This window comes from Periophthalmus magnuspinnatus, chromosome 9 (assembly GCF_009829125.3).
Source record: "Periophthalmus magnuspinnatus isolate fPerMag1 chromosome 9, fPerMag1.2.pri, whole genome shotgun sequence".
Classification (NCBI taxonomy): Eukaryota; Metazoa; Chordata; class Actinopteri; order Gobiiformes; family Gobiidae; genus Periophthalmus; species Periophthalmus magnuspinnatus.
The window spans coordinates 27,733,252-27,747,071 of NC_047134.1; the positions used below are offsets into that span (position 1 = coordinate 27,733,252).

A 13,820-nucleotide genomic window follows, 5' to 3' on the forward strand; every position below is an offset into this window, starting at 1 on the left:
GTGTTATTGCAGTTATTATTCATGAGCTTAAAATTGCCCGAGTTTGTTCCTCCATGTCTCATTATTTGACATTTAACCTGTAGCTACAGTGAACATGATACATTCGCCTCTTCCCTGCAGCCACAGACCAACAGCTGCTTGACTTATTTACTTGAAGTCAGTGCCATCTGCTGGTCACACGAACGTACTGCATCGCATTTGTCCACAGCCATGCTTATGCAGCTCCGAGCTTAGAAATAGCTTATATTTATATAAACTATGTAGGTATAATATTGTTTTTGCAGTAGCCTAAATAAATCCTCAAATCCATCTTTCTATCGCAAGTGGAAGCTTCATCATATATTATTTGCTTTTGATATTTTGCTATTTACGTAAAAAACAAAGAAAGAAAAATAAATGTTTGTGAAATCATCTTACACACTAGGCTAGAAGTCTTCCTACAAAATAAAGGTGCGTGCGTATTGATGGTGCCACTCCAAGACTCATCACTTTTTACGCATGCGCACTGTGCAGCTGAAGTGAAGGGAGTGGAGTGGTCGGTGCTTGAGACTTTTGGGTGATCTTACAAACTCTCTCTTCACGGGACAGCAGGGTCATTTCATATATGATAACCCCGCGTGGACTGAGTGTGGGTCCTAAATGGGTTTTGCGCACGAGCCATGGTCCCGATGTTACGGTAACAACTTGGAAATGACACAACAGCACTGCACAAACTCATACCAGGTAAAGTGTGCTACTATTAGGTGAAATTATTTACAAATTCACGGCATCTTTGCGAATTCCCCGTGCATTTCTTAGCGCTATAGGGACCCATTTAGTTTACGATAGTTCAACAACAGTTTGTGTAGAGGAAAGCCGCTGATGCTACCACATTAGCTGAATAAAGTAGAGTTTTCTATGGTAAACAATCATCGTTAGCTCGACTGGTGTTTTGGAAACAACTAGTTAAAGGTATTTTTTATTACCAGTTTCCGGTTACGCCCTTCAAAATAAAGTCAAAACAAAACGTAAACAACAGTGGTAAAGTGGATAGATATGCACTATGTTATTGTATTTCATCCTAAAAAAATTTTGAATATAATAATCTGACGTTTTAATAGTTTGTTGCATGGAATAATAAGGTGAAATAAGATGCTATATTTTATTTTTGAGAGCCACTTCCGGGTTATAATTCCTCCTCTATGTTTACTTGACGCGCACCAGAGCCAGTCTGAGTGGCGCCGCTAATTAGCACAGAGAGCTAGCCAGGGCCCAAAACTTTTCACGTTTTCATCAACACGTCCAACTTTTATATTCGTCTAAAATTGGGATGCAATTGGGTGCTTTTGCTGTCTATGTTCTGTGTGACTGAGCTGCGTAGAGATTACAGAGGTGTAGTTTGGCAAAGGTTTGGTCACCATCCAAACATGTGAAGCAGAGATCATCTGTCAATCATGTATGTATATTTACTACTATGCAACACGCCTTCTGTTACAGCTGGACTTTTGAAACGCATAGTTCATTCAAATAGTAGTTGCATTGTAACTTAAAGATCTGTCTAAAACTGCATCACTGTTTAGTAGTTAAAGGTGAACTGTGTAACTTTTCTGCCACCTTCTTGCCTACATGGTGATTTTATAGCTTTCCTGGAATGTTCTAAAGTATGGCATTTAATTTAAGCATCTCCATGGAGACAACCAGGCCACATTGCCAGGTCAGATCTGTGGAGAGGTGACTCTGCTCACAGTAAATATATTGTCTTGAAGTACTTCACCTGTATTTGTATAAATGATGATGCGTATTGTTTATCATTATGAGCAAAGCAACAACATCCTTTTGGAGACTTGCAAATGACGGACCCCCTTCAGAAAAGCAACATAGCTCACCTTTAATGCATCATTTGAGATGCCATTGAAATCCTTCTTAATTTTCTTCTTTGCAGATTGTGGAAACTGTGAGTATGTAAAGACGCATTTCACCTAAGCATGGAAGACTGGGACATCTTTGATATTTCTCCACTTGAATAAAAACCATATTAACTATTGTCTGGCGAAGAGGGCAGAGAGGATGTCCATTCCCGGGACACCCACGAGTAATGATGCGTGTCTGAGTATCGTGCACAGCCTCATGTGTCACAGACAGGGTGGCGAGAGCGAGACTTTTGCCAAACGAGCCATAGAGAGCCTAGTGAAGAAGCTGAAGGAGAAGAAGGACGAGCTGGATTCACTGATCACAGCGATAACCACCAACGGAGCACATCCAAGCAAGTGTGTGACCATCCAGAGGACTCTAGACGGACGGCTGCAGGTAATGTCATAGTATGCCATCTTGAAAATGCCAATTTTATTTGATCTCGTAAGATGTACAGGTTTGGTTATACTGGGAACTGGAATTGGGATGCTGCTGGGAATTCAACACATCTTTGTTATTTTTTAATTTAAATTTGAATGTTATTCCTTTTTTTGTCTTGTAAGGATGTCAAAAGTATCAAAAATCAGATACTAAAACTAGTATAATAAAACTAGCTACTCAAGTATTGATACTAAAAAACACATAACTAGATAAAATATGACCTTTTTTGAACAGTTTCATCTTAGAGTTTTATCTGAAGTAGTGTTCGATATGGTCTAAAAAACAGCTTTTAAAATGACGATTTGGGTATCAAAATTGGTATTGAGTGTCAAGTCTATTCTTCAGTATCAAAATTGCATTTGAAATGTTGTGACAGTACTATTACATTGTAATATGAGCTACTGTGTGAGCTAAGTTTGTCTAAGTCCATACCAGAATACCAGGTCTGTAATGGGGCAGCAGTGGCTCTAGTGCATACTGTTGCTGTGTCCTCAGGGACACTTCTCACCTTGCCCAGTATGAATGTGAGTGAGTGAGTAAGTGAGTGAATGTGGGTGGAAGTCAGAGGGGCTGATGGTGCAGATTGGCAGCTTCACTTCCGTGATCCTCTATCAAGACGGTGGCTGCAGTTGCACACCAAAATCTGATTATTATCTGATTTGTGGACCTTTTTTAAATGACATGTGTGTAATCAAAGAGACCATGATCACAAAGAATTTGGATATCTTCTTAGTCTTGAAATTCCAAAAATCAGAGTTTGAGTGCAGTGTAACCACAGCCATTTATAGGCATGGTTTTGCACATTTGTGATGAATCAGATTATCTGATTATTCTTAATCCCATTCCTTTGGTGAACACTGTGTATTAATTCCAGGTGGCAGGTCGTAAAGGCTTTCCTCATGTGATCTATGCGCGGCTGTGGCGATGGCCTGACCTGCACAAGAACGAACTGAAACATGTGAAATACTGTCAGTTTGCCTTTGACCTAAAGTGTGACAATGTGTGTGTGAACCCGTACCACTATGAGAGGGTGGTGTCTCCTGGAATAGGTGAGTCTGCATCTTTATGAATTACCATTTTGTTTTGTAAATGGACTATTCATGAATTTCAGCTTCCTGTTATAGGTGACATTTTGAACTTTTCACCATTCAAAAGATATAATATTTCTTGTTAATTACAATGGCAACAGTCCCAATTTTTCATCACTCTGAACCCCATGGATAAATTACTTTATGTGAGGTCATAATATTTTAGTATAACTGAAAATTGAGATGGATGGCATGCTAAATTTCTATAAAATTTGCTGTTTGGTTTAATATCGCTGTCATTTCTGGGTTACAAGTGGAGTTTTGATCGGCCCCCAAAAAAATCCAGCCAGCCCGAGCCTGTGCATGAACTGTCCGAACATGATCCAGACCTGAATCATTCTCTACATGTCTGACATGACCAAGCCTGCACTTTCATAGAACCAGCATTAGTTTTTAGGTTAAACACCTGATATTCCTGTTTGTTCGTCTCTGGCACCAGAAGTGCTTGTCCCCAATGCCCCACATTATACCCCCTCTTCTCTTCCATGTCTCTCTCATTTTCTTCTCCACTCTCCTGACACCATGTATCAGCCAAACACTTTCAACCACTTTTTGACCCGGCCTGAATTAATTTGTTAATGCAATTTTAAGAAACAGTAACATGTATTCTGTTTGGTTGTGTTTCTCAGACTTATCATCTCTGACGATCGGACACACTGTGGGCTCTGGTCCCGGCTCCTCTCGTATTGTAAAAGATGAGTATGATTTTGACGGTCCCCAAAGTCACCCCTCCATCGAGTCAGGACATGGTCTACAGACCATCCAGCACCCGCCCTCCTCCTCCAGACCACCCCCACCGGAGTCCTTCTCCAGCCCCAGCCTCCTCACACCCTCTGAGGCATCTACGTCTGCTGCTGCCCCTGCTTTCCCCACCATCGCCGCTGCTTCTGGAGGTAACATCATGAATTTAAAAGACCTATGTTATCCAAAATTTACCTTATTTTAACTTAAGCTTTTAATCATGCTATACTGCGTTGCACTGCACTGTCACTCTTATTGTACATAATAGTTTTTGTTGGTATTTTATATTTTGCTCTTAGAGTCTATTTTTTGTTTATTTTTTAAGTCTATTTTTAAATTTTTTAAGCTATTATCTATTATCTTGTTTTATTGCATGTTACCATTTTCCTGCTGTTCTTGAACTGTGCAGTGCAATACTGAAATTTCCCCACTGCGGGACTAATAAAGGCATATCTTATCTTATTTTATCTTATACTGTAGGGTGGTCCAATAATCCAATTTTAATCAAGATTGAGACTCAGTCATTTCTGTTGGTCAGAGATCAGCTTGGGTCTTTTTAATGGAGAGGTCTACAGCCAATATTCCGTTAGTAAAAGCATGTGGTTTGGAGCAGCATTTAGACTTTGGAGAAATAAACTGGGATAATTTGTTTAGCTAAATGTCAGTTATTAAATGTTTGTAATGTTCAGAAATTTCATATTAAAAACCCTGTTTTTTGTCTTTACCTTAAAAGTTTTACAGTTTGTTATCAGTGAAACAGTATTTGATTTGAACATATTTTATGTTTTATGGGTCATGTTTATTAAGTATTTCATAACTCTTTGTTGTATCTTCAGGAGCTAGTTCCTCTTGGCCTCGTAACTCCAGCTTCCCTCCAAACATCCCTCATCATTCGAACGGACATCTGCAGCACCACCCTCCAGTGCCTCACCCAGGACACTACTGTAAGACTGCACTGTTATAACCGCTGTGTTAAGGTACTTTACTTTGTTGAGTAGATTAACCGAAGCAAGGATGCCATCAGCCCCTCCAACCACCACTAAACGCACAGCCTTCACTCTTACAGTTTGCATACTGTATACACTCACAACTGAACCTGTGTTGCCAGTGACTAAACCTGCAGATAGAGAGCACATACAAGTTTTTTTTTTCATTCTCAGTGTATGGACAGGCCTCATGTGAAAGCTCAGAACCTCCAGAATTCAATCACTGAGCTGCAGAGGCTGCACTAGCACTGGTTCATGATTGGCTGCAGATGCTGGGGTTTAGGTAGTGACCATTCAGAATGAAACTCTTTAGTAGTTGGTCTGCATCTGTAGTGAGTCAAGGAAGTAATTCAACCTTTTGCAGCTTAAATCTCATTATATAGCCAAAAATAACCAAAAATGTAGCAGTAGTGCAAAGAAAATGCACACACGATAAATATTGACCCCAAAAAATATTGTTCCAGCTTTCATATATTGAACAGTAAGTCGATACAGTATTTATCGTGACAGGCCTATACATACAATACATTTTTAAGTGCTTTTTGTCAAATATACCATTTGTCTCATCGATAATTTCTTTTTCTAGGGCCAGTACATAATGAGCTCGCCTTTCAGCCTCCAATCTCCAACCATCCAGGTAACGGAACTTTCATATCCCACTTAAAGTAGATTTAGAAGACCATATCTCTCTGTAGTTACACTTGCTTCTCTCCTCCCCAGCCCCTGATTACTGGTGCTCCATCGCGTACTTTGAGATGGACGTTCAGGTTGGAGAGACGTTTAAAGTGCCCTCCTCGTGTCATATCGTGACTGTGGACGGATATGTCGATCCTTCAGGAGGAGACCGATTCTGTTTAGGTCAACTCAGTAATGTCCACCGCACCGAGGCCATAGAGAGGGCACGGTAAGAAAATATGATTTGTTTTTGTGTAACAATTTTATCGATTTAGAGATTTTAGTTTGAATAGAAATCCTGAGGAAATGGTACAAAACTTTGCTTTTATTTATTATTGAAAGTAGAAAAACTCCCGCACACTTGTATAGATGATAGGGTTGTCATATTTTTTTTAAAAGTCAGATACTAATTGATGCTAAAGCCTAAATGTGCAGGATTTAAACATGTGTGAATGAAACAAAACACAACTCCAGGTTTGTTTGTGATGCGGAAACATTATAACAGATCAGAAAACGGGAGTAATATGGGGCCTTTAAACAACCTTTGTTTCTCTCCAGACTCCACATAGGTAAAGGTGTGCAGTTGGAGTGTAAAGGCGAAGGGGACGTGTGGGTGCGGTGTCTCAGTGACCACGCCGTGTTTGTGCAGAGTTATTACCTCGACAGAGAAGCAGGAAGAGCCCCAGGAGACGCAGTCCACAAGATCTACCCCAGCGCGTACATCAAGGTCAGGCTGCTGCTGTAACAGAGGAACCTACCGACATGATAACATCTCTGTGTGGAGTTTGCATGTTCTCCCTTTACCTGCATATGTCTCTTCTGTGTGCGGTTTCCTCTACTATTAAAACGGCTCACCTCTGGGGCCAGAATTCACCTGAAAAAGAGATGAAAAATCGACTTTTCAGAGCTTTTAACCATGTTGTAGTTGTTTTCCCTCACCATTTATCCTCACAAGATTTGTACATGTTTGAGCAATCTTTGATAATAATAATAATGGCTTACACTTGTAATGCGCTACACTATAGTCATTATTCAATCATTTCCACACTTGGTGATGCCCTGGGCCAGACTGACGGAAGCAAGGCTGCCAGTCTGCGCCATCGGCCCCTCCAACCACCACCTATCATTCACACACACACCACTTTCATACTAGGCAATGTAGGGGTGAAGGGTCTTGCCTAAGGACACAACGACAGAACTTGGAGCGGGACTCGATCCTCCAACCTTCGGGTTGGGGGACCAACACTCCACTGGGCCACTGTCGCCCCAAAGGTGTGCAGTTGGAGTGTAAATCACTTATTTTCAAGACACCATATAGCCAATCTCCGTTTTCACCGTCACTCGTATACGTCCACTTCTCTGTACATTATTCTCCAATTTTATTTTCTTAATCGGTGATACATTTAGAATTTGGCAGTGTTGCATATTCATTTTGGTACAAATAAAATGAAAAATAAAAAATCTGCTGCAGTTCTCCAAAGAGCCGACAGCTCCACAGTTCATTGTTGTGATGACGTTTATGGTGACGTCAGCTCCCATTGGGCATCACAGTTTTCCTAACAAGCAAGTCATCGGACTTGTTTCTTTGTCATTTTAGATGAATATTGCAATTTAAAATGTGCTAATTATAACTGTGATTCACACAAAAAATCCAGAAAAATACATAATTTGGTTAAAGTGCATGTGAGAGGTTAGACTACTTATTTTATTAAAACATAGTCAGCATCATTATATTTAAGATTTAACTAAATATCTTGCCTAGTTCATTTTCTAGTTTTTAATTTTTGTGAGGTTTATAATTTTACTTCCTGGCTGGACATGGGCTGCAAATGTGACTTGTGTACTCTGAAGTAATTTCATAATTGTTACCTAGCAACCATAATGTTAACAAGGGTCAAATAGTTATGATTAGGCTAATATAAATAAATGACACCTTTATTTTGTTTAAACTGCCAGAACATTGTGTTTCTAGCATGTAAAATGTCCTTGCATTTTGGATGTCAGAGGTAAAGGTATTCCGTTTTAGGACTCACTGCTATTTCCTGTATTTTTATACTTTTCTTTTCAACTTTTATCTCTACATAAGCTACATTGCTACATAATTGTTGTAAATTGATTGTTACAGTATCAAACATATTACACACTCTAAAGTCAAATTTTGGCGTCTCAAAACTACTCAACGAAGTACAATTTCTTTAAAAATTGTTTCTTGTAAAACAGAAGCACATAACCCAGAATGTGAAATGCTATGCTAATTAGGTCATTTAAATTTCTAATACTTTTCCCGTGTGTCCTGCCTCCAGGTGTTTGACCTGCGTCAGTGCCACAGACAGATGCAGCAGCAGGCGGCCACCGCTCAGGCGGCTGCTGCCGCTCAGGCTGCAGCTGTGGCTGGAAACATTCCAGGACCAGGGTCTGTGGGAGGCATCGCTCCAGCCATAAGTATGAACTATATTTACATACACAAACTTTATATGACTTTAAATACTTTCAGTCATTGTTCTGTGTGTATGTGTAGAAACTGGATTGTGTCACCTCAGCTAATGGCATTCTATCTTTTGTTTACTTTTTAAAACTGTTTTGGCTCATGTAAAGTTGCTGCTTGCTATAACAAAATGGCAGATTGGAGCAATAACTTTGGAAGGAAATTGATTTCCATCTGTATTAGTAACATGTAATGACTGTGAACGGGTGCTGGGGAACACAAGGTGCCTTCAGATTAAAAAATGTGATACATTGCTCATGAAAAATGTGATACATTGCTCATGATTTCAACATTATCACAGTGTCATATGTACTGTTATTATATTATTTGATATTCTGTACATGAAAACCTATGTTAAATTTATTTTTTCTCAATAAATAGATTTGCATATTATACTTTTGTAAAACACTATAGGAACTGTTTTATAAAATACAGAATTTTTCAAACAAGTTTTTTTTTCCAAATTTGCAACAAAATAATGGTGGAAAAAATGTGTTTTGCGAAATATACAAAATATGAATACAAATGTATCAGTCTACAGCATCAAAAACTTCACAGTAAATTGTAAGATCAGTATTTGGTCCCTCATCTTAATCTCTAACCATTCATATTTATCAAAATAAACTGATAAAACCTGCGTACTTTCCAGGCCTGTCTGCAGCAGCTGGGATCGGTGTGGACGACCTGCGCAGACTCTGTATTCTCAGGATGAGTTTTGTAAAAGGCTGGGGCCCAGACTATCCTCGCCAGAGCATCAAAGAGACGCCATGTTGGATCGAGATTCACCTGCACCGAGCACTGCAGCTGCTGGACGAAGTTCTGCACACCATGCCCATAGCAGACCCACAGCCCTTAGACTGATCAGGGCCTCAGACTGGACAAATACAACCAGTGACTGCTTTTGGGGTTCACACTGCAAAAACTCTGTACCTACATGAGATAAAATTATTTGAGTTTTGAATATCTATCTTGTTTTGAGGATTTTTATTAGGGCTGATATGGCTGTTAAGAACTGCAATATTGATATTATTGCGATATTTTAATAGACTCTTGAACTCAATCATGTCAGTTATAATCAAACAAATACATGCTTGAAAATAAAAACTTAGGAGACAAAATGAGCACTGCGGCAAGACTAATGGACTTAAGGAACATTTTTGTCAGACAGAGGACCTTGGTATTATCACGTTATATATTTAGTATGTTGCGATATTGATACATTTGCGATATTTTGTGCCACCCTAATTTTTGTTTTTCTAGATAAGAGTTCAAACTTCGCACCGTGTACCATTAGGGCTGAATGATTTGGGATTTTTCACAATCCAAAGTTCACATTTTAAACACATCCAGAAAAAATTTACAAAAAGACTGAAACATGAACTGACAAACTAATATAAAAATCACATTTCAGAACATGTTTGTACAGACCTAAACTACAGGGTTTGACATTTTTATGCAGAATGAGACAGGAATTATGGTACTTCAGAAATTGCACTTTGTGATTTTTCAGTTTCATCCATTCAAATTGTGATTAATCTTTCAGCCCTACTAGTAAAAACTACTCGAAACAAGATAAATATACCAATTTTAACCCATAATACTTCTGCAGTGTTGGGAGAATTTTATTTCTTGAATGCTTTAGGAATCTTTTAACTGTTTGTGTAACGGTTGACGGATTTGTTTGATATGCAACTGGATCTGTTACTTTATATGCATATTGCATTGTTACATTAGAAACAGTGTATTGAGTGGAGCTTTGATCAAGTTTGATAAAGACTTAAAATGTACAAAATGTAGCTTTTGTGGTGAAGGGTCTGCCACCTTATTGTGACCATGGAAATGTCATTGCTTTGCACACTGTGACATTAAATGCTACAATCTCCAAGCAAAAGACAACACCACCAAATTTAGTTACTGGTCAGTTCTGTGGAGAGGCGCTAACAATAAGAATGTATTTTTTGAGCAATAAAAACACTTGTAATTGAATAAATGGATGCTGGATAGGTCTAATGTTATACTGTGGAACTTTTCAAGCAAAGTAAGTCATGGAAACAAGCAGGTAGATGTCCCTCCACCAGAAAAGCTACATAGTACAGCTTTAAATGCAATGTCAATGATGGTTTGATTTCTACTGTATATGACCTGTGCTCTCGGCGTACAGAAAAGCACTTCTTTCTTTTTGAGCACTATGAATGGAAACTGATTTTGATTAAACACTGACCTGGACATTATTATTGTCTTATTATATTGGGATTGTGTTCCTATCATCTCAAAGGTAGTGACATTACTCTGGGGGGTGTTCTGCATGTATGTCTATGGAGGAATGTTTAGCAGTTACCATAGTGACAATGCACACATTAGCAAACACAGCCAAATAAGTTTTTAGAAGGCCTGATGGTCTGGATTTAAACAATTCAAACAATTTTCCTGAGCCTGTGATCAATTTGAGTGTTTATGGTTTGGTTTAGGTTTATTTTCAACAAAAATGGTGGGAGTGACTAACTGAAATCTGTTGGCTAATGCTAGCTAGCTTGTGACTTTATGTGATTTTATGTGCGAGTCTTGTTTAACAGCACAAATCAGCTCACCTGTTCCAGTCGAGTCAGTTCTTTCTGGTCAGATTGTGTTAAAACAAAACTCAAACTGTAAGTTGAGCAACAGAGCTTCAGACAGAGCAGTGCCTACAGTTAGCAACACACCACTTGGGAATGTAGATGACATCAGCTGCAAAGTATACTGAGACAAATCCCTTTTATCAGACTGATGAACCTGGTTAAGTGAAGAAAATCCATTGGCTCATTTATTCATCTTAGTCCGCCTTCTTTAGTATTTAAAGATGCACTATGTAACTTTTCTAGTGGGGGGTTCACTACCTGCCTGTCTTGAGGGAGTGGTTATTTCTTTGAATGTTAAGAAAGTGAAACCACCTGGCCAAGATATCAGGGAAACCCCATTTACACAAAGAATTCATATTTTATACCAGACTGTGGAGCATTTCAGACAAAGCCAATCATGAATCAGTGCTAGTGCCGCCTCTGCAGCTCAGTGAGTGAATCCTGGAGATTCACATGATGCCAAATCTCTGTCCATATACTGAGAATGAGAAAAACTTGCATGTGTCCTTTCCAGTTGTGATTATAGCACCTTTGGGGACAACTAAAGGGACTGTATGTAGACTGGGCTCTTACGGTTTTAACATGATCCATAATTTGACCTTACAACCCCAACATCAATATGGGGGAACTTTAAAAAGAAGATAAATAAATGACAAGTCAAAGTTGGCTTTAAATGAAACCGTCTTTATTAAGTAACTTTAATATCAGAAAAATAAAACTCTTTAAATTCTCTTTACAGCAAATATATAATATCAGTGCTTTGGCCGCAATAACTTAAAAGGCCATTATAAAATATAGTTGCTTTTAAACTCCAGACTCAATTTGAATGTAAATATGCCATAAGACTCTCCTACATATACAAAACAAAATGTAGTAAAATTAGCAAATACTTTGAACTGTTCTTACAGCCTACCAATCAATATATATGCATTTATATAGATGTCTACGTTACATGTTACAATATTATACCGTTCTCATTTGGTGGAGTACAGACAGAACAGGCAGCTTGTCCTTGGCCTTTTTACAATTGCAATGAGAATCTTAACATTTTGCTGCACATGCACATTCCATTTTCTATTAAAAACTGGGTTACCTGGATTTTCTCATGTAAAAGAATAAAATGTCTATTGATTAGTTTATTGATCGCAAACCTAGAGGAAAGTCTGATACATTGTTTAAGTCACATCTGGTGGAAACGGTGTCTAGTCTCTCCACGACTGACAATTTAAAATAATTAGATGGTTCAATTCACAATTTTGGTTACACAATTTCTGATTTTTAGGTCATAATTTTGCTGTTAACAATTTGTGGCACTATTTTTACATTACATTACATTAACTTTTAAATTTTTTGGTTCATGCCACGAAATAATCTTCCATTTTGCGAATCCTAAGAACAAGTTAAAGGCCCCGTATCAGATTTTTTCATATATCTGAGCAAATTCTTGCCCCAGGATAACTATATAGTATAAGCAGCTCCTGAGGTCAAAATAAATCGCTGCGTGTTGTCTACATCTAATTAGAGATTATTTTATTGTCTACTAATCAGAACGTGCACAGTAGCATCCTAATTGTTGTTAGCTTTACCGTGACAGCAAAACTCTGCTCTGGTTTCTGAGAGTTATGAAAAGTGATTATTAAACCGATTATAAACAATTAGGATGCTCGGAATGAATAAGGTAAGTGAGGTATAACTTTGGACCACTGCAAACCGTTTAAAATGAACTAGCTCTGGTTTTCATATTTTTAAAGACGGTAAAACTCAGGTACAGCGCCTTTAAGTTTTAACTACCCACTTTCTTCTTTCACAATTTAAAAATCAGGTATCCAAGTTTTAAATTTAACTGCAACTATCAATACTATTATAATCATCAATACTGTAAACTAAGAACTATAGACTACAAGCAAATAGCACTGACCCCCTTCTGAACATTTTAGGCAATCTCTTCATTCTCTTAATCACACTTTTAAGTAAAAAAATTAAAAATCTTATTGTAAACATTTTAATATAGATATATTTATGTATATATATGAAATGTAACAAAATAAGTAAACTAAATAAGTTCTGTATTTTCATCAGTCATTAATAACAGTAATCTTATAATACATACACAAAAATGTAAAGAAACTGTAGGCCAACAGTGTATTGCATTCCCTCTGAGAGAAGAGGGAAAAACTCGCAAAAATAAGCAACCTTCAGAGCTGTAAAAATTAAAACAAACAAAATGGACGGATTGAAGTCCAAAGTGATTTTTTTGCACTTTTGAAACTTATTTGGTTCAACTTTGATGCCAAAACACTGTAAAGATGTTAAGTAGCATGCCACCAAAATACTGTTAGAAACGACACTGCAAAATGAGAATAATCAGTTGAAATCAGAATATTATCTTGATTTGAATAGATTTTACTTATTTAGGTGTAATTGTAGGTCTATATTTTTGGAGATTAAGGGATTTCCCACAGTTTTAAACTTTTTTGTTTTGAGCAAATTTTACATCCAGATTTTTACATATATAGTTGGAAATGTACCGTCACAAAATTCTTATCGCGACACGTTTAGGGTTGGATGATATATCGGTTCTGGTACTGGCCGATATCGATACTGATACAGACATTCACTAACGATAATTTTGTGCCACTGCCCCATTCTCACAGTCCCCCTTTGAACGGGCTAATGAGTGAAAATGGAAACAGACGAGTTATATCACTGTATGTTTCCACAAAACAAATCAGTTTATATTGCAGATAAATACATTTTGTTACTTTATCTTTTCACTTTTCTAAAAGGTAACAATCACAAAGTAACTTGCGATACATTTTTTGGGCCTCTCTATGAATTTTAAAAGTATCAGTTTATGCAAATATCAGCTATTGGCCACAGCAACAGACCAGATATCGGC

At 37.9% G+C, this 13,820-nt stretch overlaps 1 protein-coding gene across 1 annotated transcript; it reads left to right on the forward strand.

Annotated features, from left to right (window-relative positions):
* The first annotated feature begins 507 nt into the window (after nucleotides 1-507).
* Nucleotides 508-10,537, forward strand: LOC117376574 (mothers against decapentaplegic homolog 4-like). The gene is made up of 10 exons (XM_033973088.2): nucleotides 508-723; nucleotides 1,922-2,286; nucleotides 3,206-3,380; nucleotides 4,049-4,312; nucleotides 4,997-5,104; nucleotides 5,733-5,783; nucleotides 5,867-6,050; nucleotides 6,380-6,548; nucleotides 8,125-8,263; nucleotides 8,956-10,537. Exons 2-10 carry the CDS (start codon nucleotides 2,047-2,049, stop codon nucleotides 9,165-9,167), a joined length of 1,542 nt encoding a protein of 513 aa, XP_033828979.1. The 5' UTR covers nucleotides 508-723; nucleotides 1,922-2,046; the 3' UTR covers nucleotides 9,168-10,537.
* Nucleotides 10,538-13,820: the final 3,283 nt, after the last annotated feature.

Coding starts and splice junctions, on each gene's coding strand:
- LOC117376574 (XM_033973088.2), top strand. CDS start 2,047: ATGTCCATTCCCGGGACACCCACGAGTAATGATGCGTGTCTGAGTATC. Junction 4,313..4,996: donor CATCGCCGCTGCTTCTGGAG/GTAACATCATGA, acceptor TTGTATCTTCAG/GAGCTAGTTCCTCTTGGCCT. Junction 5,105..5,732: donor GCCTCACCCAGGACACTACT/GTAAGACTGCAC, acceptor TTCTTTTTCTAG/GGCCAGTACATAATGAGCTC.